This window comes from Cricetulus griseus, chromosome 3 (assembly GCF_003668045.3).
Source record: "Cricetulus griseus strain 17A/GY chromosome 3, alternate assembly CriGri-PICRH-1.0, whole genome shotgun sequence".
NCBI classification, from domain to species: Eukaryota; Metazoa; Chordata; class Mammalia; order Rodentia; family Cricetidae; genus Cricetulus; species Cricetulus griseus.
This window is the reverse complement of record NC_048596.1, coordinates 77,305,675-77,331,492: the sequence shown is the minus strand read 5'-3', so window position 1 is coordinate 77,331,492 and position 25,818 is coordinate 77,305,675. Positions and strand designations below refer to the sequence as shown.

The following is a 25,818-nucleotide window of genomic DNA, read 5'->3' as shown; positions in this document are numbered from 1 at the left end:
TCAATGTTCATAAGGGATATTGGTCTGTAGTTCTCTTTCTTAGTTGTGTCTTAGTGTGGCTTGGGTATCAAGGTTATTGAAGCCTCATAAAAAGAGTTTGGTAATGACCCTTCTGCTTCTATTGTGTGGAATACTTTGAGGAGAATTGGTATTAGCTGTACTTTGAATTTCTGGTAGAATTCTGCACTGAAGTCATCTGGCCCTGGCCTTTATTTGGTTGGGAGACTTCTGATGACTGCTTCAATTTCATTAGGGGTTATAGGTCTATTTAAGTTGCTTATCTGTTCTTGATTTAGTTTTGGTAAGTGAAATCTGTCCAGAAAATTGTCCATTTCCTTTAGATTTTCGAATTTTGAAGAATATAGGTTTTCGAAGTATGACCTGATGATTCTCTGGATTTCCTCTGTGTCTGTTGTTATGTCCCCCTTTTCATTCCTGATTTTATTAGTTTGCATGTTCACTCTTTGCTGTTTGGTAAGTTTGGCTAAAGTTTTGTCTATCTTGTTGATTTTCTTGAAGAACCAACTCTTTGTTATATTGATTCTTTGTATTGTTCTCCTAGTTTCCATTTTATTGATTTCAGCCTCAATATGATTATCTCCTGGCATCTGCTCCTCCCGGGTGTATTGGCTTCTTTGTTTTCTAAAGCTTTCAGTTGTGCTGTTAATTCTCTAGTGTGATTATTCTCCTGTTTCTTCATGTGGGCACTTAGTGCTATGAACTTTCCATTTAGCACTGCTTTCAAAGTGTCCCATAGGTTTGGGTATGTTGTGTTTGCATTCTCATTGAATTCTAGGAAATCTTTAATTTTTTTTTTTTTTTATTTCTTCCTCGACCTAGGAATTGTGCAATTGGGTGTTACTTAATTTCCATGAGTTTGTAGGTTTTCTGTAATTCATGTTCTTGTTGAATTCTAACTTTAAAGCATGGTGGTCTGATAAGATATAGGGGGTTATTTCAATATTTTTGTACCTGCTGAGGTTTGCTATGTTGCCAAGTATGTGGTCTATTTTAGAGAAGGTTCCATGGGTGCTGAGAAGAAGGTATATATTTTTTTTGTTTTTGTTTTTCAAGACAGGGTTTCTCTGTGTAGCTTTGGAGCCTATCCTGGCACTCGCTCTGGAGATCAGGCTGGCCTTGAACTCACAGAGATCCTCCTGCCTCTGCCTCCCGAGTGCTGGCATTAAAGGCGGGCGCCACCAGCGCCCAGAGAGAAGAAGGTATATTATTTTGTATTTGGATGGACTGTTATATAGATATCTGTTAAATCCAATTGGGCCATAACTTTGATTAGTTCCTTTGTTAAGTTTCTGTCTGGTGTTCCTATCCTGTGGTGAGAGTGGAGTGTTGAAGTCTCCCACTATAAGTGTGTGCAGTTTTATGTGTGATTTGAGTTTTAGTAATGTTTCTTTTACAAACATGGATGCCTTTGTATTTGGGGCATAAATGTTCAGAATTGAGACTTTGTCCTGATGAATTTCTCCTGTGATTAGTAGGAAGTGATCTCCTTCACCTCTTTTGATTGATTTTAGTTTAAAGTCCAATTTGTTGGATATTAGGATTGCTACCCCCACTTGTTTCTTGGGTCCATTTGATTGGACAATCTTTCCCCAACTTTTAATTCTTAGGTACTGTCTGCCTTTGAAGTTGAGATGTGTTTCTTATATGCAGCAGAAGGATGGATTCTGTCTTTTTATCCATTCTGCTAATCTGTGTCTTTTTATAGGCGAGTTAAGACAATTAATGTTGATGGATATTAATGACCATTGATTGTTCATTCTTGTTTGTTTTTGATTTGGTGATGGTGGCGAAATTATGTGTAGGATTCTATCCCTTTTTCCTTTTGGCTGTTGGTAAAGTGGGATTATCTATTGCCTATATTTTTCTGGTTGTAGTTAACTTCCTTGGGTTGCAGATTTCCTTCCACAACTTTTTGTAGGGCTGGATTGGTGGATATTGTTTGAATCTGGTTTTGTCATGGAGTATCCTGTTTTCTCCATCTATATTGATTGAAAGTTTTGCTGGGTATGGTAGTCTTGGCTGCCATCCATGGTTTCTTAGTGTAGATAGAATATCTATCCAGAACCTTCTGGCTTTCAGAGTTTCCATGGAAACGTCAGGTGTAATTCTGATAGGTTTGCCTTTATAAGTTACTTGATCTTTTTCCTTTGCTGCTCTTAATATGTTCTCTTTGTTCTGTATGTTTGATGTTTTGATTATTATGTGGAGATTTTGTTTTTTTTTTTTTTTTGGTTTCGTCTGTTTGGTATTCTGTAGGCTTTTGCATTTTCATTGATATGTCTTTCTTTAGCTTGGGAAAGTTTTCTTCTATGATTTTGTTGAATATGTTTCTGTACCTTTGAGTTGGATTTCTCCACCTTCACCTATTATTCTTAGGTTTGGTCTTTTCACAGTATCCCATATTTCCTGGATATTTTGTGTTAGGGATTTGTTGGACTTAAGATTTTCTTTGGTTGATGATTCTATTTCTGCTAGTGTGTCTTCAACTCCTGAGATTCTCTCTTCCAACTCTTGTATTCCGTTGGTTATGCTTATGTCTGTAGTTCCTGATCATTTACCCAGCTTTTCTATTTCCAGCATTCCCTCAGATAGTGCTTTCTTTATTGTCTCTATTTCAGTTTTTAGGTTTTGAACTGTTTCCTTGAGAGATTTGTTGATATCTTGTATTTTTTGGTTTGTTTTTTTCTTCCATTTCTTTAAGGGATTTTCTCATGTCCTCTTTGAAGTCCTCTATCATTTTCCTGAAGATGTTTTTAAGGTCATTCTCTTCTGCTTCATCTGCATTGTGATATTCAGGTCTTGCTGGTGTATGGTTCCTAGTCTCCGGTGGTGTCATATTGGGTTTTCTGGTGTTGAATGTGCTTTTACATTGTCCTCTTCTCATCCTTTCTTCTGGTTGGTATAGCAGGAGTCGCTTCCTCTCCTGGTAGGTATGGGACCAAGGTTCCCTTCTGGTAGATGCAAACAGTTCCAATACTCTGATGTCAATCCTCTTGTCGTGGATGGATGTGGAACTGCCACCAGGGCCTTGGCAGTGTCTGGGTGTGTTGGATCCTGCTGGACCAGAACCGGAGACAGCCCCTGGCCTACCTGGGCCGGTGGATGGAAGTGGAACTGCCACCGGGGCCTCGGCAGTGTCTGGGTATGTCGGGTCTTGCTGCGGATCTCGGATCTGGCGAGCAAACCTTTGGCATCAGATGCCTCCGAGCAGGGCCGCTTGGATTTTTTTTTTTTTTTGGTGGTTGTTGTTGAAGTTGTTGACCATGTAGTAGCAGTGGGTCTAGCTGGTTGGTTCCTGCCACCCTGAGTTACAGCATCAAATCCTGAAACATTTAAAAAGTCAGTCTGCCTCCCAGGGTGCCTACAGTTCTGTCACTGTGTTTTGGTTTGCTTCCTCCTTTGGTACAGAGTTCTGGAACAGTGATAAAGTTGTCTGTGTCAGAGGTTGTGGTGAGGATTGAGTGTGGAGTGTTGTCAGCAATGGCAGATGTTGCAAATTGGTTACTATTGCCAGTTTCATCCCTGTAGTCATCATGGCCTCCTTTGACATGTCAGGTTTATATTTACCAACTGATTTTCTATAGCAGCAGTCAGTGGAAGATTGACCATCATAGCCTACTTCTCCTGCTCTGTCGTTGAATATGGTTTATCTCCACCCAAATCAGGTCGACCAGATTTGGTTCCTGATGGGTCACTGTTGGGAGATGGTGCCTTTTTTGAGTACTGCTGAGGCCTTTAAAAAGGCTTGATACATTTCTTTTCTTTTTGGTATATATGTGTATGAATATTTGTGTGTCTGTGGTGGTGTTTGTGTGTACAGGTACACATGTGGAGGCTGGAAAAAGATGTCATAAATGTCCTTTATCATGTGTTATTCCTTTGAGGCAGGGTTTCTTACTGAACCTGGAGCTTTGTTTCCCAATTAGGTTTACAACCTGCAAGCCCCAATCAGTTGCCCTCCCACCCCACCCTGGGATTACATGAATGTACAAGACCAGGCTTGGTTTTTTATTTGTGTGCTAAGATGCTTACTTTTAACTACTAAGCCATCTCTCCAACCCTGGATATTATATTTCTTGAAGGAGGGAGTTTTCATTCTTTGGGACTTGGTTGTTGTGAGAGTAGGATGCCATGAAAGACTCTCTTACTCTCTTTTTATATCCTTTCTTCCCCATCCACTTCTTCACTCTTATTATGACATAGTCAAAGGGTCTTTGCCAGCTTGGTGCCTTGTTGTTTGAACTTCTAGCCACTAGGATCATTTGCCAAATGAACCTCTTTGCCTTTAAGGTACTAAGCCCAGTTGTTTTGTTAAAGCAACATGAAAGAGACTCAGACCTCTCTTTATGTTCATCACACTGTGCTCCCAGATGCTCTTGTTTTTGTTTACAGTGGTCCAGCATCCACCATACCTGAACTATTCCCTATGAGATGAATGCTCCATATTCAGTAGCCGCCCCTCCAGTGCATCTGCCTCTTTGTAGCCATTTTCCGTGCCTGAACTGTGATGCTTTGTTATGCATGTCTTTTTCTTAATGTCTTCTCAAGTCATTCCTCTTGTTTCTCATCTAGTATCCCCAAGGATCAGGTGTTTGGGATGTGTGTTCTCTGTGTTGTTTGTTACCCTTCCCACTTTTTGAGGCTCATTATATCCATCTGGATCACTTCCCCAATGACTGTTGTTTGTCCTTTCCCTGTTACTCAACTAATTCCTTAAACACTTGGGTGCATGGCTCACCTCTTCTATTCTTACTTATTTATTTATTTATTTCTAGGCATGGGCTTTTGGGTAACTTCTCCAAATCCCACAGCTGGTTTTTGTCAGACAACCTTTATAGGAACTGATGCAAAATAATGAGTGCTTCAAAATTTTTGTATCATCCTTGCACAAAGGCCATACTAACCTCTGTGTCATTTGCAGTTTTAGAGTATGTGGTGCGGAAATATTCACCTTCCTTAATTCTTGATACAGTCCCTAGGTGAGCTCAGTGTCCCTGTAAGCACCCAGTTGCCTGTAGACCCTCAATCCTTTGTGACCACCCTTTCCCACCATGATATCCTGGATCTCCATCCTGGGATACAGCCGTCCTCCTTTGTGGTTGGCTTTACCAGTTATTGGAGCTCCACCCACTTTCCTCAGGACCATGGCTTTCCTTTTCCTCAAGTAAGAGCCTGGAGTTCATAGTCCATCCTCCAGCAGTTGACTGGCATTGCCCGTATCTTTCTTGCCCTTTGGTCTTAGTAGACCTTTTCAGGGGATCAGGTGGGTAACTAGAAGGCAGACAACAGCAAGGAGTGGTCCTGCTGGGTATGGTGGATCTCATAGAAATGTCACAGCTCTGGTTTTCATTTCCTCCTGTCATACTTGTGGTAGAACACATAATAGGGCGACTAGATACTACTGTGAATTTGTATCTGCCAGCCCTGTCTGTGCCCCTAACAGCTTGTCCATATAGTATGCTTCTCTGGACAACTCACTCTCACTTTTTTAAAAAAAATTCTCTTTGTGTCTGTGCCTTGTTTGTGCAATGCATGCATATACACATGTGTGCTCCTATGTGTGCTGGTGCATGTGCACGTGTGTATGCATGTGGACATCAGAGTCGGATGTTAGGTGGCTTCCTCTGTTGTACTTCACTTTATATTTTGAGGAAGAGTTTTTCACTGAACCTGGAACTCACAGATTCAGCTAGATTGTTTGGCTAGTGAGCTCCAGAGGTCTACTTATCTCTACCTTCCCCGAGAACTGGGGTGGCAGTTGCATAGTGTCTGGCTTTTTACATAAGTGCTGAGAATCTAAACTCAGGTCATCCTCTTTGCTTGCAGAGGAAGAACTTTGTTTGCTAGGAACACTGGGATTATAGGTACTCATGCTAGGTCTCTGGCTTTTTGTGTGTGTTCTGGGTCCTGGGGGTTAAAATTCAGATCCTCTAACTTGTATGTCAAGCACTTTACCTGCTAAGCCATCTCCCTAGCATCTGGTTTGTTTGTTCTTGAGATAAAGTTTCATTGTGTAGCCCAGAGAGGTCTTGAACTCCTGTCCTCTGTCTCAGTCTTGTGAGTAGCTGGGACTAAATTTTGTAACACTATATCTACTTTCAAACTTGACTTCCTTCCCACTCTAGTATACTGTTTTAAAAGAGGCCACAGAAGCCATCAAGTGGAATTGAATTAATGTCCTTCTAAGAGCCTTAACAGTCCTTTCCTGTGATGACATTTGTCTTTGTCCTGTAGAATACACCTGTAGCCAGAGAAGATGAGTTTAATAGTTGTAGTCTCTCAGTAAGAGGGGAAAATACTTTTCAGGATGTGTGCTCCAGCTGGGTTGTTTGTAGCAGGGTCCAAAAAACAGATTTGCAGTGGCCAGATGCTAATAGGTGAGGCAGGCAGCTCTGTTGGGGTGGCACACTCAGATGTGTTAGAAGGTTTGTCTGGAGAAGGATTGAAACTGTAATAGAAACCCAGTCACTTGTCAGCTGGAACAGAGGGATGTTTGGTATTTTTGTAGATGACACACACAGTAACTGCTGGTTAGTTTTTTGTCACTTTGACACAAGCCTAGGTCATCTAGGAAGAAGGAACCTCAGTTGAGAAAATGTCTCCATGAAATTAATTTGTAGGCAAGTTTGTGGGGGCATTTTCTGGATTAATGATTGATGTGGAGGGCCCACCTCACTATGGGCAAGTGACAGTGCTGCCCCTGGGCAGGGGTCCTGAGTTGTATGAGAAAGCAGGGTGAGCAAGCCATGGAGAGCAAGCCAGTAAGCAGTTTTCCTCCAGGGCTTCTGCATTCATGATCGACTATGATCAAGGAATGGAAGCCAAATAAATCTTTTCCTCCCTAAGTTGTTTTTGCTCATGGTGTTTTGGTTTTGTTGTTGTTGTTGTTGTTTTTATCACAGCCATAGTAAACAAACTAAGACAGTGATCTTGTTTTTAATCTTGTTAGAATTCAGCATTGCACACATTTTGCAACACTTAACACTCTTGCACAATGCCTTGTGTTAGTGTCTTGAAAGATTGTTTACGACCAGCAGGAAAACAGCATGGTCTCACTGTGGGTGTCACTGCCATCAGATGAAGGCCTGGCTCATGCTGGTCAGCCAGTTCCTAGAGGTCTAGGCTGCTTTCCTTGCACAGTAGAAGAGGTGAATCTGGACATACATAGAGACTGCCAGGTAGGAGAAGTATCGACATTTAGGAAGAGCAATGTATTAGGGGAACTTGCCAGAGGTGGGCACTGGGCAGCAGAAGAGGATTCTGCAGAGGGGTGATGGCAAGTCTACCCACAGAGGGTAGTCTTTATCTTCAGGGATGTAGGTGGGTAGACTGACATGGTCCTTCCTACAGCACTTCTCTATTAGCTGTGCAGGAGATATGGGTAGTGACAAAGGGAGCTTTCATTCTCTGCCACAGTCCAGTTCTTCACCTCCCTCACTCAGTCTAATACATATCCTTATTCTGCCTGCTGGTCAGGGCCATTTTTTATAATCACAAATACTATCCTTGAAAAATCTCCCAGATTCCTATCAGCCGAAATGTACAAAGCTACATACAGTTTTACCCACTGTGCCTTCTTATGATCTGCTCACCAATGGACATGTGTCTAATTAGAAATCTCTACCCAGATGTCTCAGAGTGGCCTCACATGCCCTACTGCTAATTCCCTGTTAAAGATTACCCTGGCATGTTCTTCCTCTGCTGCCCACCCCTCAGCACAGTGATCTCTGGTCATCACTTCACAGGTAAAACGGGGAGACGTGGTTTGGGAGTCCTCCACTTAGGTGGTCTGTTACCTAGATCTGTTATTGTGCCTCCCAAAATATTTCTGCTATCTACTTGCTTTCTTCCACCTCCACTTCTGGTTTCCCAGTGCAAGATGAGGTCTGGTGTGATCAGAGTTAAGGCAATAGTCTGCCTCCTGGGCTTTCTCTGTCATTCTTTCTTGTAATATGTATGTCATAGTGAAGCCAGAAGTTTGTAAAAGACTGGCTGGATCATGTCCTGCTTCCTATTGATAATGGCCGTACCCAGTTCGCAGGGTCCTGCTTGTTCTGACTTGTGCCCCCAGCATCGCTTCATCCGACTGCTTTCCTCTGTGCTCTCCTTCCTCAGAGCTGTTGAGCATGCTTGTCCCTCTGCTTTAGTTGTTTTCATGTAATTTTACAGATGTGTACATTCTCACCCAGAATTCTTTAGTGAGTGCCTGCTTCACCTTTAGAAGTGGAGTTCTAGTTTGTCAGTACAGAGTGAACAAACCAAATGGAGCTCTTAGAAACCAGACAGGAAACGAGCCACACACCCTGTCATGCTAGATGTGATTTGTAGAGGGGGTTACCAGAGAAAGTCCCACTGAGAGGAGGATACATCTATAACAAACACTTGTAGAAGTTGAAGGAGTGAGCCCTGGGGCTATCTGAGGAAACAGTACACTAGGCAGAAAAAGTCATCTCCCGCCCCCCCTTCCCCAGCATAGTCTGCTGGACCTGTTCTGTAAGCAGCAATACAGAGTGACCGAGAGGGAGACGAGTCTGCACATGATAGGGTCTCATAACTTAAACAATTTTTAATTGTTTTATGCATATGAGTGCTTTTTCTGCATGTGTGTATGTGTACCACATGCACCCCAGGTGCCCACCAAGGTCAGAAGAGAGCATTGGATCCTGTGGGACCGGAGTTACAGATGGTTGTGGCTGGTGGGAATCAAATCTGCATCTTTTTTGTAAGAACAGCAAGTACTCTTCACCACCAAGCCAGCTCTCCATTCCCTCTTGTAACCTCTCTCTTATGAGATAGGAATCATTAGAGGTTTTTGACCTGGAGAATGAAGTTGCCTGATTTGGGTTTTAAAAGGATCAGGACAGCTTCTCTGTGGAGAACAGACTGTAGAGGGCAAGGATGGAGGCAGGGAGATGAAGACTATTACTGTTGGGAATATCTTAAGTGAGAGCTACTGGCATTCAGGGCAGGGATGGTTGTGGGGCAGGACTGCAAATCCATCACATTCTGGATGCTTTTGGAAGGAGATGAATGTGAGTAAGACTGAAGACTCTTAAGATGATTCCAGGATGTTTGGTTTAGCTCAGCTGGGATGGGGCTCCCTCAAACAGATGCCTCTGATACCCACATGCCATGACCTGCATGGCTTTGGGATTGAGCTGATTGGGATGGTAGGGGAATGAAGAAATGACAGACTCATAGACATGTACAAAAAAGCTGGAGTTGGATGGGTCATGCACTCCGGAAATACACCAGCAGTCCAGGCACTCAGTGTGTTTACTATGTACTGCTGAAGGAGTCAAGCTAGCTGATCTTTGTAGGAGAGCAGTCTCAGGCTGCGGTCACCCCAGAGGAGGAAGCAGTAGTTGATAATTTTCTGTACACAACGTCAGCATTTGTACAAGGACCAGAAGAAGAAGCCGGGCCGTTCCTCCCAGCTGACCTGGGGAAGGCCTTCCCAGTACCATGGATCTGAGGCATTAAGGTTCATGACATGGCTATGCCCTTATCAGCAGAGTGGTACATATTCACTCAGTTCATCTGTTTCCGTCTTATGCCTTTGCTAATTATTTATCTAACACCCCGTGTGTTTTCTTTGTGACCAGCAGCTCAGGCATAATTCAGAAATCCATTGCTTAATGTTTGTATCTCCCAGGAGAATAACAAACTCAACATAGAGCAAGGGGTGCATACCTTTGAGCCATATGACATGGGAGCAGGTTAGAGGGTTACCTCTAAGCAAAGCTAGATTCACCCTGAGGGTTTTAGCCCAGGCTTTTGTGGTTCACTGATTATATCTTGAGAGCTGTGCTCCACAGAGCAAGGTAGAGATTTTGATCAAAAATATTTTCAAAGCATGTTCTACTTTCCATTTCAAGAGAAAATATACTGTTATAGAAGTGGATCATTCTAGTGAAGATAAATGAGCTTGCAAAGTTGCCCATGAATGAAGTAAATTACCCTCCCTTTCTTCCTCTCCTCTTTCTTCTTCCCCTTCCTCTTTCTGATTTGTTTATCTCTGTAGCTCACGATGACCTCAGGTTTATGACGTTCCTACCCCAGTTAGGAATGCATGCATATCTCACTCAGCCTGCTTTTGTGTCTTGCCAGACCTACCTTCTCTTCTCTCTCTCTCTTTTTTTAAAATTACATTTGTTTGTATATGTGTGTACATGCATTGGTGCAATGGAACACATGTAGAGGTCAGAGGATACTTTTGGGGGAAGTTGTTAAGCTTGGCAGAAAGCACCTTTAGCTTTGCAGGTTCTAACAGTTTAATTCTTAAAGGACAGCAGTGAGTACTCTCTCCCTTCACACCTTAATGTGAGCATTTTTGTACCTTAAGTTTCACAACATTTTCTTTTCATTCTCTTTTTCCTCATTCTTTTTAGCAGCTGTGTGGTGTCTACAGTTTGTTCCTCTTTGGGTGCTTTTTTTTTTTTAACCTGTATTAAAATGGTTCCAGTGTTGCTATTAAAATCATATTATGTAGCTGAACAGTTAAGAGCTCAACAGTTAAGAGCACTGGCTGCTCTTCCAGAGGACCTGGGTTCAATTTCCAGCTACCCACATGGCAGCTCACAGCTGTCTGTAACTCCTGTTCCAGGGAATCTGACACACTTTTTTGCCCTCTAAGGGAACTGCATGCATGTGATATACAGACATATATGCAGAGAAAAGTCATATTCATCAAATTTCTAAAGAATAGGAGGAATGAAATCATATTGTGGCCACCACCACTTTTCCATATGCTTTCCAGTAAGAGTCCTGGGGTGAAGTTGCAGAATCATCTCAGATGAGATTGTAGGAGTTTGCATTCTTACCCAAAGTGAACTTGTTATAGATTATGGAATAGCTTCAGTTTCTTTTTCCTTTTCTTTCCTTTTCTTTTCTTTCCAGACAGGGTTTCTCAGTAGCTATGAAGCCAGTCCTGGAACTTGCTTTGTAGAGCAGGCTGGCCTTGGACTCCACCTGCCTCTACCTCCTGAGTACTGGGTTTAAAGGCCTGTGCCACCACTGCCCAGCTGTCCTGGAGCTTTCTATGTAGACTCAAAGAGATGCTCCTGCCTTAGCCTCTTGAGTGCTGGATTTAAGGCATATGCCACCATCAGGGAGACAAGAGCTATCTATATCCCCAGCCTTAGATTTGACTGTTCTTGAACATTCTATAATGAATTATGTAGTACATATTCTTTCTTTCTTTTTTGACATACAATTCCACTGTGTAGCCCTGGCTGGCCTGAAACTTTGCTGTGTAGATCAGGCTGACCTCGAACTTAGAGAGTGCTGGAAGTTTTGTATTCAATGTATTCTTTGAGGTTTATTCATGTATATATCTTCAAGGTAAAACAGACATAGATAATAAAGTAGTTTTTAATCAGGAAAATTCCTGCATTCCAACTCAGTCTAGCATGAACTGAACCAAGCTTCCGGTTCAATAGAATTGACTGGTTGAGTATTTCAAGGAAGAATGAGAAAACAAGGAGGTATGCAGAGGCTCAGTGGGGTTAGGGTCAACCCAGGGAGGCAGGCTTGGCTCATGTCATATCTGCTTGGCTTTGCTCACTGGTATTTGTGAAGGTAGTACACTCCCCCCCCCCCCAGGAGACAGCCAGGGCCCAGCTGGAAAAACAGTAACTTTGTTTAGCAACATCAAATTTTCTTAGACAGTACCCTAAGGTGGGTTGGGGTCATCCTAGAGATGGGTCCTTAAGCTGTTAGCATAGATAGTGTTTGTTCAGATCTGTGTAGCCTATGGCTAAGGCCTAGTCAGCAAGCAGGCTCAGGAGCCTGGCTGGATATTTGGTCAGAAGTCATTCGCTCCAGTTTCTGTTGTCTGATTTGTTCATTCAGTTGCTGATAGACACTTAGTGGATCCTGTGTGGCCATTGTAAATAGGCTTTGGTGAGCAGATTTCTCAAAGATCCTTCTTGTTTCGGAGTTGTCCAGTTGTGGCAATTCAATATTCTGAAAATAACCTCTTACATTCTAAAGGACTGGAACTTTCGCTGGATCTCACAGCCGTTAATAATACACCTTGAGGTCACTTAAGACTTAAAAACTGATAGCCTACTGTGTACTCAAACTGTTTGTTTAACCTGCCTTTAGGAGAACAATGTAACAATCAACCCAACTTGCATTGGATTCCCACCAGATCAGCTTAAAAACAAAACAAAACAAAACATACCAGAAATCAGCTTTTACAACCTTAGTTGCAGTCTTAAGTTACATACTCTTCTGTCCCCCTGGCCCAGAGTAATGCATGTGAGTCATTAGCTGAAAGCAGCAAATACAGAAGTTGGAAGCAGCTCCCTAAGATCTACCTTAAAGGTTGAAAGCACCCACTCATGGATACTGGTTAATAAACAGTATTTGTTATCTGGTCAGGTGGGATCAGTTGGAGGCAGTGACTTAACTCCTTGTAAAACTCTTAACGATTCTGTCAAGTGTCCTATTCCTTCTTCATGTGGTGCTTTTTGTGCTGTTAAGTAAGTACAGAACAAAGGCCTTAGTAAGGGACAGACCCACAGACACAGAGACATATTCACATACAAGACAGACGGACACACGTAGACAGAACATGCAGACACAGGGACAGATTCACAAGACAGCCTTCTATAGGCACAGATTTAGACTCATACACAGACGACAGAGAACAAGAGACACGGGGAGCACAAAGTAGAGAATTTGGATCTGGCCTTGGTTAAATGACTCTAAGGGGAAGTCATTTTATTTCTTTCCTTCCTGCCACACTGAAGTGTATTGGTGACCCAGCTAATCACTAATTCGATGTAATTGTCTAACCCAGTCATAGGGTGGGTTAATTTTTAACCACTACACCGATTTCCCTCCCGGCTTGTGTGTTGAGTCCCTCCATCAATGCACTAGAACTGCAGTCTCTCTAGGTTTTTGTCGAATGTGGCATTGCCAGTAAATGTGAGACACATGCCATTTTGGTTTTAAATTATATTTTGCTGGTGACTAATGACATCAAGAACTTTTTTCATGTATTTATTAGCCATTTCTACATCTTTTGTCTAGTGTGTTAAAATCTTTTGCCTTTGTTGATGCTATTTGTTCATTTGTTGGAGGTCTCGTATATTCTAGCTAGAGTCTTTTGTCAGGCCAATATGTTGTATGTGCATGTATTTACATGCACAGGAAAATAAAATACTAGAATATCATTTATAATAGGACAAAGATAAACTATATATGATAGGAATAAATCTAATGAGAGACATGAACCCTCTCAACACAGACAATTGCATAATATTGCTGATAGAGATTAAAGATTTACATGGAAATTATTTTCTCACATAGGGTGTTGCTAAGACTTCTCAGTCAGGTATGGGGTAGTGCACACTTGAAATCATAACTTGTGAAGTGGAGGCAGGAAGATCAGGAGTTTAAAGTTACATAGTGAATTTAGGGCCAGCCTAGGACCTTGCCTCAGAAATAAAATAAAAAGTAGAGTTCTGTTCTCTTCAGATTGATATATAGAGTCATTGTAGTCCAATCAAAATCCTGTCCATCTTTTTTGAAGAAATAGCAGGTTCATTCTAAAATGCATATGGAAATACAGAGAGTCTGGAAAAAAGATCAAAATTGTCTTAAAAAGATCAAAATTGGAGAACTTACTCTGACTTTAATTATAACACTTACTGTAAAACTATGGAACGAACAGTGGCACAGGTGGATGAATCAGTCAGTACAAAAGCCAGGCAGCAGAGAGAGAGGTGAACACTGATACTCAGCTCACTTCTTTTTATTCAGTTTAAAATTCCAGCCCATGGATGGCAAGGGTAAGGGAAATAGGCCCTTCCTCCAACCCCTTGCTACCTGTAGCAGGCATGAGAATGAAGAGCTGCCCTGCCCCTCACCAAGTGCAGCAATCTGGAGAGTAGGCCCTTCCCTTCACCTGGGCAAAACAGTAGAGCCGGCCCTAGTATTGTGAGTGTGGGTGAGCTGGACACGAGGGCATGAGAGCAGGAGAACTGGCCCGTCATCTTGCTGTCTGTTACACCGAGTGAGCTAACCTGGGCAGTGCTGGAGAACTCACGATGATGAGGGAAAGCTAGCAGGCTGACTAACCCAGATACCACCTAGGCCCAGAACCAGGACTACAAGGTAGCCCACCCCAACACCCACCTCATCTTTGAACTCTGGAGCATGTGAAGGGGCTGTATCTGCAGATTCCAAGCTATAGGGTCTCCATGACATGAGGCAACAATAGGATATACACAGAGGCGTCCCAGTGAGGGCCCAGTGTCAAGGGTACAGCAGAAGCCAGAGGCCTTGAACCAATGAATGACTTGTTGCAATGAACACTTACAAGTAAAGATGGATAGACTAAAGGGTATACTATGTGACTCACTGGGCCACACTACAGCTTCCACACTGAGATTTTATTTTATTTTTTTTGCTTTGTTTTATTTTTAAGTTCTCTTTTGTGGGGGAGGTTGCAAGGGCAGAGGGTGGAAACAAGGGGACAGAGAAATGAGTGGGATCAGGATACATGATGTGAAACCCACAAAGAATCAATAAAAATTTAAAAAGCAAAAACAAAACCCTCCAGTGCATGGAATGGTGCTGCCCACATATCTCAGTTAACCCAGTCTAGAAACACTCTCACAGATGTGCCCAGAGGTTTGTCTCTGTGCTGACCCCATCAAGTTGACAATGGCGATTAACCATCATAGCATCTTAGCATTCATTATAGTTCACACTGACTCATGCTGTGCTAAGTTGGAGACATTGTACCAAGGGACCCTTTCTTGGTGATTGCTTTCCACAGTGCATGGGCTCCTTTTCCATAACCAAAATGCCTGGTGTAGATAACTTAAGGGAGTTTTGGGGTGTTTTCTTCCTAGTTTATGGGAATTTGATGCTCATCTTCCTTCCTGAAAGCAGCCTTTTTTCCTTCTTCACCTACCATGTGTTGTAAAAAGTTCTTGTGTGTTGGCTGTTGTGCCTGGTCAAATGGTGAGGCCCTGATCTAACAACTCGGGCTAGAACACTCCCTTTCCCTTCCTTGTGGTAAGGATTGGAAAGAACTGTTCTTGTTTCAGCTAAAGATATGCCGTTTGCCACTAGATGGCACTACAGGATTCCTCTGAAAACTCACATAACCACCCACAGCTCAACACATCTAAACTTCTGGAAACAGTCTTCATCCTTCCTATGTGTAACACATGGTGGTATTTCTTATTTTATTCTCTTCTTCATATTTAAAAGATGAAGATTACACACTGTTAAATTGAATTTGATAGTAATGAATCACACATTGTTGAAAACGATACTGTTTAATTTTTTTGTTTTTATTTATTTATTCTGTGGTATTAGGGTTGAATGTAGTGCCATAGGCAAGAACGGTTCCACTGAGCTGTTTTATTTTGTATTTTTGCTTTCTGAGCCAGGATTTCATTACATATTTCTGGCTGGTCTGGAACTCACTATATAGATCAGGCTAGCCTAGAACTCACAGAGATCCATCTGCCTCTGCCTCCCAAATGCAGGGATTAAAGGTGTGTGCCACCATGACTGGCTGTACCACTGAGCTTTACCCATTATTTAGAGACTGAGTAAACTCAATGTGGTCAAACTGTAAGTGTGCTGTTTACTTTGGACTCTGTAGACATATGTAGCAAGGCCTGGTATTGTGAGTATTTTTGCATGCTGTATTAAACACCTTACTCATGCACATGTGCAGACACCAGTGAGAGACAGGCTTGTACAGAATATGGCACCTACTGTGGCAAGGCAGAAATCAACCTTGTTACTTAGTGTGTTGTCACACATCTGTAACCTCAGCTATTGGGAAGGTGAGGCAGGAGGAATACAGGTGCTGAAACCAGCTAGGATATGTAGGAGAGATATTGTCTCAAACCCAAAATCAAAAAAGAAAAAGAAGTCTATTTGGTAGCTACAAAGAAAAGATGTAGTGTCTGCTTCTGGGAGCTTAGACTGCACCTTGGAGATGTACTTACTGTACACACCATCCTTGAGTCTTGACATAGTTATTATGGAACATGGGGTTGGAGGTGTGAAGACTCAGGGTAGCAGTTAGGGACCATCTGTTATAATTGACAGTCTTGACATAATGTTTACCTAGTGAACAGATAATCACAAATCTCTGTGAAGGGTGAGATGAGATTATTTTTATTGAGGGTCCTGGGGAAGGAATTAGCAATATGAAGAAGAGAGGTGAGATGTGATTGAGTTGGGAAATATTGGGGGTGGTGTCATGTGAGTGTGAAGATGTGAGGTGAGTCTTGTTAAGGGGGTTGTGAGGCAGTCCATGTGCATTTATTGGGCTTTTGAAGTAGGTGATTTCCCTCTGGATTCTCTATGTGGTTTTTAGGAACCATACTCACTGCCTGCCTTTTCAACTCTTCCAGGTTTGCGGTAAGCATTGGCTACTGGCATGATCCGTACATTGAGCATCTTGTGAGGCAGTCTAAAGAGAGAAAGGCTCCTGAAATTAACAGAGGTAAGTGGCCACCTACCTGCCCGCCATCTCAACACCATGAGCCCTGAGATTTTACAAATTCATTCTTAGAGAGCCTTCCAGGGTATACTTTTTAAATGAATAGGGAAGGTCTTAGTTCCCAGCGTCCTCACCAATATGGTATCTGTAAAACCTTTTAATCTCAATCTGATCATAGAAATGGTGTTACTGAAATTTTGTTGTTAAATTTTCCCATTTATAAAAGAGACTACATTTTCCTGTCTAAAAATCTATTAATGGCTCATTCATAGAGTGCTTGCTTAGCATGCACAAGTTTAGGGGTTCACTTCCTAGCACTGAAAAATATGGGTGTGCATGTACACACACACACACACACACACAGACACACACACACACACACACACACACACACACACTATAAGCCAAGTATGGTATGGCATGCCTATATTTCCAGAACTCTGAAGACTAAGGCAGGAAAATTGTGAGTTTAAAGCCATGTGGACTACACATTAATGTCCTGCCTCAAAAAAACCAAAACAGCAAGCAGAAGAAAATGATCATGGATTTTTTGCTATGAACTATCTGGGTGAGGTTAACCTTTTTTTTTTTTTTTTTTTTTTTTTTTTTTTTTTCCTTTTGTTGGGCTTTTAAGTAATTTCATCAAGTATTTGAGGCAGAGACATGGTTTACTTCCTATCCCAGAGAAAACTGACCCCAGTGATCTTAATTCATCTGTGTGTAGTGAGTGTCAAGGGACTCTTGGCTCCTAGAAGTATATCCTTGTAGATAGTTTCTATGAGCAGTGCAAAGAGATTTCAATACTATGGGTCCCCGAGGCTAGGCCATGTTAGTTTATGTGGCTGGCATTCTTCCCTGTGGTCTTGAGGCAGATTTCCTAATGACTGTTGCAGAGCCAGGGACCCTTGTGGCACCTGGTTCTCTGATGGCTTTGAGGAACAATGTGTGTTGTCCCCGAACTACTGACTGTTTCTCTGGAATTCTCTTTAAGGATATTTTGCTCGAGTTCATGGTGTCAGTCAGCTTATTAAAGCTTTTCTCCAGAAGACAGAATGTCATTGTCAAATTCTCAACCTTGGAGCTGGGATGGACACCACCTTCTGGAAGTTAAAGGTAATTAAAGGTTCTACTACAGTTGCTCCAGTTTAATTCTTTGAAGTTGATTACCTAGTTTAAAATTGTAAAAATTTATTAAAAGAGGGGGCTGTCACAGCTGTAAAGCACAGAGACCTGAGTTCAGTCCCTATCCTATATATATATATATATATATATATATATTATATATATAATATATATATAGAGAGAGAGAGAGAGAGAGAGAGAGAGAGAGCTGGGCACTTGTAATCCCAGCATTGGTTAGTTGGGGGACAGAGACAGGTGGGTCCCTGGTAGTTCTTGGGCCAGCTAGCTTAACCTACATGGGGGATTTCCAAGCCAATGAGAACTCCTGTTTCAAACAAAAAGTAGAATGCACCTGAGAGGAATGATATTTGAGGTATTCCTCTGCCAACACATTGCATGTGCGCACACAGTGATCATGCAAACATTTGTGCATATGCGTATAGATTTTAAAAATAAATATATTAAAAGTACTTCAATGGTAGACTTTTTCATCCCATTCTACCTGCCTAGATGTGCCCCATAGTCACCCCTACAATAACTGCCAACCCTTTGTTTTTTCTCAGGGCCCAATAAGTTAGATTGTTTTTAATAGTTATATCAAATGGGATTATACTAAAATTTCATGTATGTTCTTCTGGGTATTGTTACACAGCAGGAAGAAAAAATTTTCCACTAGAATCACTGAGATCAAATCTATGAGTTTGTAAATTTTGGGCTGGAGGGATAGCTCAACTGTTAAAGGCTAGGCTCATAACCAAAAATAAGAGTTTGTAATTTTGATGGTAACTAAGATCTGTTGACCACGTAATGTCATTTGGGGTAAGATTCAGAGGTTTGTGAGATGGATGATCAGGATATGACATAAAGCCTGTTGTGGTTGTTCTGGTTGGATCTCTGGCTACCCTGAGGGATAGAGGTAGGTTGATCATACTCACAAGGAGGGGCATGATTCTGCTGAAGTTCTGCCTTGACTCTGTGGCCTGTTTTTTCTGTGATGTGTCCTTTATGTTACAGGTTCTTTTCGAAGGTTTGTGCAGATTTCTTGTCTTCTCTGTGAAGTCAGTCATGTGCAGTAATGGGTCTGTACATTTCCCCAGGTTTCTTGTAAGTGTGGAATAAGATAAATAAGAATGTATGTACATAACCTGACTTGCTTAGATCTTTGGTCCCTAATCAGTTCACCTGATAAGGACTTTGGTCATCGAAGCTCCTGGCTTTTGTTTTACGTGATAAACCAGTGGTCAGCATGATCTTGGTGTTCTTGTTTGCGTCTGCATTCTTTTCTAGGATAAGATAACTGGCATTTATGAGAACTTTTATGTGATACAGCATTAGTGTGAGAGCTCAGAGAGTAGTTTTACAGATGGAGGAAAAGGGGCTGGGACACAATGTCTCCTGGGATCCAACAACCAGTGGCTTTAGAATGGGGGCACACATTGCAGTGAACTCATCAAGCCCTTGTTTACACACAGTGCTGTGGTTGTTCAGGGAGGCCTTTTTGGTGACATCTTTTCCTTGGGCCTGTTTTGTCTTTGTAGCAGTGTCTCAAGGTTGGTAGAAGGAACTTGAGCAGGTTCTGTGTAAGGGTGTTGCTGTTGAGAGATCTCTCCACTGGGCCTGAAATCCCTTGATCACATGGTTTGCTTTCTTTCTTCTTGTAGATAACTTGCTAATTAATAAACCTGAGATTTTTATTTATGAACAAAGTTCATCTCTTCTAAGAAGAAAAATTGCCTGTCAGTAGTAAGAAAGAAAAATGGCAGAAAGTTTAAAAGTCCTTTGTGGAAAATTTCATGTTTTTATTGATGATCATGTTGCTCAGGAACACTTTTTTTTTTTGTTTTTAAGTTCAAAGTTCCTTTTTATGAATACTATAGCGGGGCGTTGGTGGCGAACGCCTTTAATCCCAGCACTTGGGAGGCAGAGGCAGACGGATCTCTGTGAGTTCGAGGCCAGCCTGGTCTCCAGAGTGAGTGCCAGGATAGGCTCCAAAGCTACCCGGAGAAACCCTGTAGCTTTGTAGCTTCAAACCCTGTAGCTTCAAAAAACCAAAACCAAAAAAAAAAAAAAGAATATTGTAGATATTTGCCTATGGGTATTTTGCCTGCATGCCTGGCATCCACAGAAGCTAGAAGAGGGTGTCAGATCCCTCTGGAACTGGAGTTACAGATGGTTGTGGGCTACCCTGTGGGTCCTGGGAGTTAAACCTGTATTCTTGGAAGAGCACCCAGTGCTCTTAACCACAGAGCTGTTTTTCCAGCTCCCTGTTTGCATGAGTTGCAAACTATAAGCTATAGGCTAAGTCTGGTCCACCATCTGTTTTTATAAATAAAGCTTTATTGGAACACAGTCACTTCTGTTTGTTTGTATATTGTCTATAACCAGCAGCCATTTGACTAGGTTGACAACACAGTTGACTAGTTACAACAGGGACCATCTGGCCTAAAAAGGTTAAACTGTTTTCTGGCTCTTTGCAGAAAAGAATTATGAATCTATGCTTTGGAGATTTGTGCCTTTCCATAAAAGCATAGGAAGAGCCCATCCATGCTCTTACTGTGTCTCATACCTTCCAGCTAGAAAGGCTCAATCTGCATAGGTGAAGCTATTCATATGGATTTTTTTTGCTCTTTCTGTGTGATGTTGGGGGCCCAGAACCTTTGTGTAGTTGGGGGTTTCCTATAGACATGAAAGCTAGGACTGTCGAAAAAGGAATAAGGGATGAAGGGTGTAGCCACTTAGGGTACTTCACCTTCTTAATGTCTCTTTAGCTCTGTGGATGGAAGCAGCATTGACTTTGGCAGTGTGTGAAATTGTCAGTTGTGGTGGCTTCCCATTGCATCCGAGTTCCCACTGCATTCATGCTCTTCCCAGCTTCCCTGTGTAAGCCTGTCCCAGACTTGGGGCCTTCTGTACCAGCTCATTAACTAGGAGCTCTTCAGACTTGTGGTGTTGTTGCACAGAGAATTGAGCGTCTGTGATTAAAGCATGATTAGCCACAGTTGTTTTCCCTGAAACTGGGAAGGAAGCTTAGGTGGCTCAGGAGAGGAAGTGGCTGGACTAGCCCTTGAAAGAGGACACTGTCCTATGAGTTATAGGTCATTGTGAAGTACGATGTGGGTGCTGGGAATCATACTTGGATCCTCTGGAAGAACGGGTCTGTGCTTTTAACCAGCCCTTGTAAGTGATGACTCCTTGGCCCATTCAGATAAATAGTGGAGCTGGGATCTGGATGAAGTTATTGCTCTTAACCACTGAGCCCTCTCTTCAGCCCCTATCTTCACTTTTTAAGTGATGATCCTGTGACCCATTCACATAAATGGTGGAGCTGGGATTTGAGGCCTACTCTTCATTAGGCTTTGTTGTAACATCAAGGAAATGATCCCAACCCGATGGGTGTGTTGCTTCCTCATAGTAGCTGCTTCATTCTAAATGAATCCCTAAAATGTTGGTCAGTAAAAATTCTGCATTGATTTCCTGATGGTTTCTAATTGTTTCAAGTGCTTTTGGAAGAAAACTGTATGAATTGTGTTTTGACACCTCACAACTCCTTCCCCACCATCTCAACTTCAAGCTCTATAGACTTTACCTGGACAAATACAGAAACCTCTTTGTTTTTCTGTATCTATTTTTAAATGCATGTATATGTGTGGGGTGGTGTGTGTGTGGGGGTGTGTGTGTGTGTGTGTGTGTGTGTGTGTGTGTGTGTGTGTGTGTATACAAGCACATATGGAGGTCAGAGGACAACCTTGCATCATCCTTAGGAACACCATCCACCTCCTTTGAGACAGGTTCTCACTGACTTCTAGAGCTCAACAATTAGGCTAGGCTACCTGGCCAAGGAGCCCTGGGGATCCTCCTGTCTTTGTCTCCTCAGCATTGGGATTACACTCACACCATTATGTTTGGCATTTTTACATGAGAATTCATCTCTGGTCCTCACACTTGTAAGACAAGCACTTCACTGACTATCTTGATCTTCTCAAATACATTTTTAATGAGGCTATAGTCATTTGAAAATATTCTTCTAGGGCTGAAAAGAAGGCTTACTAGTTAAGAGCACTTGCTGTTCTTGCAGAGGACCCAGGTTCAATTCTCAGCACCCACATGGTGGTTCACATCCATTTTTAATTCCAGAGGATTTAATGCCCTTCAACAGCAGGCATGGGCATGTTGCACATACATGCCCGTACATACATACAGGCTCAGCAAACATTCATACACATGGATAAAATAAATAAAACACTTCTGGTCATGAATCCCCTGCCTTAAAATCCTTAAGTACCCCCATTGCTGTTAGGCACTTAGTGCTTGCCAAATGCAGTGACTGTGTAAGTTAAGGAATGTTTCTGTGTGGTTTTCTCCAGGATGAAGGTCTTCTCCCAAGTAAATATTTTGAAGTCGACTTCCCAATGATAGTCACGAGAAAGCTGCACACCATCAAGTAAGTGTGGCTTTGTTGGGGGACAGGATGCCAGTTGGTGGAGACTCAGTTCATGGTGTGGTGGGCTGAATGTGAGGGACCTCCCTGGAGAGGGCTGCCTTTCAGTTTCTACCTGGTACCATCAACCCTGCATGTTGTGTGATCTTTGCAGTCAGTGTATCTTCTGTGTGACCCTTCTTACTCATTAATGTAACTTCTCTGAACATTAAAGATTGACCTATGCATAGCATAGTTGAATACTTGGAAGATGGTTTTTTTGTTTTTTGGTTTTTTTTTTTTTTTTGTATTTTGATTAGGGCTTTATCCTGAGACAGTCACCTGGCCCCGAATTGATGTAGTAATTTCTTTCTTGACTTGAGTGTGTGAAATTCTGTGATGACTATTCTGAGGGACTTGCAGAGCTTCAGGTGATGTGTTTTTCTTTGCCTTTTGCTGTCTTGAGTGCTTATTTTTTGTTTGTTTTGTTTTGTTTTGTTTTTGGGTGGCTCACTCCTCATGGTGGACTTGGGAATTAAGTGCTCAGAGCCCTTTTTGGAGATGAAGAATCTTGTGTCCAGGGTCACCTGGCTAGCATGGGTAGAGCTGAGATTCAAACCTGACTTCAACAGCCCTCTCTCAGGACTCAACAGTTTTGTTTGTTTGTTTTTTACATCCCTGCCCCACTTTAAGTAGCTTTATTTTTAATTAAGATCTATTTATGTATACAGTGATCTGTCTGCATGTATGCCTGCAGGCCAGAAGAGGGTATCAGTTCCCATTATAGATGGTTGTGAGCCACCATGTGGTTGCTGGGAATTGAACTTAGAACCTCTGGATGAATGGCCAGTGCTCAACCTCTGAGCCAGCTCACCAGCCCTTAAGTAGTTATTTAAATAAAAGCCTAATTATTATATTTTTAAAAATTCTATAGGCATTAAAACTGTCAGTTTATTCTTTGCATTGGGAGTGTTTTCAAGCTTTCCTGTGGTCTTTACTAAGAGTTTCCCAGCATTTCTAAATATTAAGTACATTTTATATTGAAAGGCTTTTAAGATGATGACTGGTGACTCTTGGAACTGTGTTGTTCGCTGAGCTCATTAGAACTCTGGGTGAGGTGGGCATGAAAGGGCCCTAGATGAAGCTCAGGATGGCTTCCTGGAAAGAAGAACAGGTTTACCTGTGCATAGCTGTGTGGTTCTCTGATCTTTTTCATTTGCCAGATTATAGGTGTTACTTTATAAGTATTACTGAACTTTTAAGTCAGTCTTTTGAACCCCTAATACAAAGAACAGCTAGGATCATAACATAAATTTTGTTTGAGAATAAGCAAGAAACTGGAGGTAGCTGGAAAATACTGGAACATTTAGAAAATTTGTGTTAGCCTATTTTTTGCTATTTTTAAATAGAATACTTGGTGATCAGTGTGTGATTTGAATGCCAAATGTTACAATGCAGAGATGACCTAACCTGAAACCTGTATGGACTGAACTGCTCCTGTGTACATAGGGCCAATGTAGGTAGACTGAAAGTCGTCTAAAGTACATTAGCAACACACCAAACTTCCCTCATCCAAAAATATGAAATAAAAATGCTCCAGAACCAGACATTTTCAGCATCGTGTTCAGTTAGGAAAGTGTAGCAGTAAAGTCCATGCAAATATTACAGAATCTCACAGACATTCCAAATCTGTAGTCTCTGGTCCCAAGCATTTTGGATAAGGAGTATTCAGTATGTACTCACAGTACATACTGTGACAGACGTCTTGCATTTTGGCAGTAATTGTATTCATGAGTTAATTGACTCTTTCCTTCTCTTTCTCATCTTCTCATAGAAACAAGCCGCTTCTGTTCAGACCCATCATGGAGTTACACCCAGAGGACACCCTGCAGATAGGCAAGTAGCTTTACAGGTGGCACAGTTGGGATCAAAACACATTTGCTTGTTTGAGTCATGGTCCTTCTCTGCAGTCCCTTTATTTGTGCTAATCTGCTCAGCTCTGGCCGTTAGTATTGCTGCTCAACAGTTTTCTTTTTGGTAGTGCTGGGAATCAAATCTAGGACCTTCTATATGCTAGTTAAGCCCTTTACCACTTAGCCCCCTCCCTGGACCCCATGTAATTATAATTGTTTATGACACATTCTCTCAGTGCAAGCCCTCTGCATTATGGGTTTTTTTTTTTTTTTTTTTTTAAGGTCTCTACCAAAATTTTCCATTGTGTTCAGTTGTGTTTGACAGAGAAGGTCTAGGCATTTAATAGTCATTTAGGCTCTGAGAGTAGCCTTCTCTGATTATCAACATAGTACCCTTCAGGCACCCAAACAGCCCTTCTTTTTTGCACAACTGCAGTGCCACAGTCATGTTCCTTATGACTGGAGTCTTGATTAAATTTCTGCATAAATAAGCCTTTGTTCTCCATCCAGATCGACTGTACCTGCTGTGACCATTCACTTTTCTGTAACAGTTATCTGTATGCTTGGTTAATTGGTGCCACATTAGCATCTGTCATAAACATCCTTGCACTTTGCATTACTTTGATCAACAATGTATGAAGTAGAACCTCTTCCCATTGTACATACTCTCCATGTAACATTACCATGCTTGGATGTGTTCACTTTTCATCTTTCTTCTTGAATTATAAGTCCCATGATTACAGGGGGTTTATTGTTGGTTGGCTTTTGTTTTTTTTCTGCAGGATCCTTCTGGGTAGCTTGAACTGACCTAGAACTTAGGTTTCTTCTGCCTATACCTCCTCAGAGCTGGGCTTACAGGAAATGCCACCATGCCCAGCTTTGTCCACGTCTTCTTGGGCATCCTTGTATTCTCAGAATTGACTCATTGGCCTGTACATAGTGCCAATTAATTGCCAAATTGGTGAATCAATAGCTAAGTTAATCTTGTATATAGTTAAGAAATCCACCTGTGATGGATCCCCCCCCCCCTTATTTTTAAAATAAAAGCGAAAATCTCTTATCTAAAAAGAGCATTTACAGTCTTTAATAAATTAGTTTCTCGTTGAAGAAGTAATGGGTTGGATTGGTTGAGTTCAGCCCAGATGAGCATGCCTTTTGAAATGCTTACTTGAAAAATACCAGCACTGTTGAGTCACTGTTTGCACACGTGTGAGTGTTATTTATAGACCATGTAATGTTGCTCAGATCTTCACTTTGCTCATGCCTTTTCCTGAACTGTAGCTTCAGGAGGCAGTTATCACAGCCTTTATCAGTTACCCTTTGCTCTGGAACAAACCACTGCAAACCATGTGGCTCAAAGTAGCTGCCATCTGTTTAGCTCACAGTGTAGTTTGTCTCTTTGAGTTGGGTTCATTTGGGTAGAATTTCTTAGCTAGACTCTTGTCTTTGCTAAAGGCCTCCAGTGTTTTATCAGGCATTGAGCTGACTCTGTGTTTAAAATTACAGTGTCTTGAAAGTCTCAGTAACTTCACAGTACCCTAGGCCAAAAGACATCTTTCACACTTCAGTTTATTAATTAGATGCATTCAGACATCTTAAGCATATATGTTGTAGCAATTTATTAGTCATTTGAAAAGCAATAGACAAGTTGGACAAGCACGATTTAGTCATTCATACATTTAGACAAGTTTTGATAAATAGTCAAGGCTGCCTTAAAGTTGGAATCTTTCTCCCTTAGCCTCACAAGCGCTAGGATTCCAAACGTGCACCTGCAGTTCATGTGTGACTGTTTCATTCATTCTTTCTTTTTTTTTTTTTTTTGGTTTTTCGAGACAGGGTTTCTCTGTGGCTTTGGAGGC

The 25,818-nt window shown here is 41.8% G+C and overlaps 1 protein-coding gene across 3 annotated transcripts in view; it reads left to right on the top strand.

Annotated features, from left to right (window-relative positions):
• Lcmt1 (leucine carboxyl methyltransferase 1) overlaps nt 1-25,818 on the top strand; it is a 48,790-nt gene that overhangs the window by 5,814 nt on the left and 17,158 nt on the right. Inside the window, exons 2-5 of one of the 3 annotated variants that reach the window (XM_027410307.2) lie at nt 16,419-16,510; nt 17,499-17,620; nt 21,994-22,070; nt 23,881-23,942. In XM_027410307.2, coding sequence (XP_027266108.1) covers nt 16,419-16,510; nt 17,499-17,620; nt 21,994-22,070; nt 23,881-23,942 — 353 coding nt within the window. Of the gene's footprint in view, nt 1-16,418; nt 16,511-17,498; nt 17,621-21,993; nt 22,071-23,880; nt 23,943-25,818 lie in introns of those variants that run through there. The other 2 variants (XM_027410308.2, XM_027410309.1) reach the window with 2 other exon arrangements.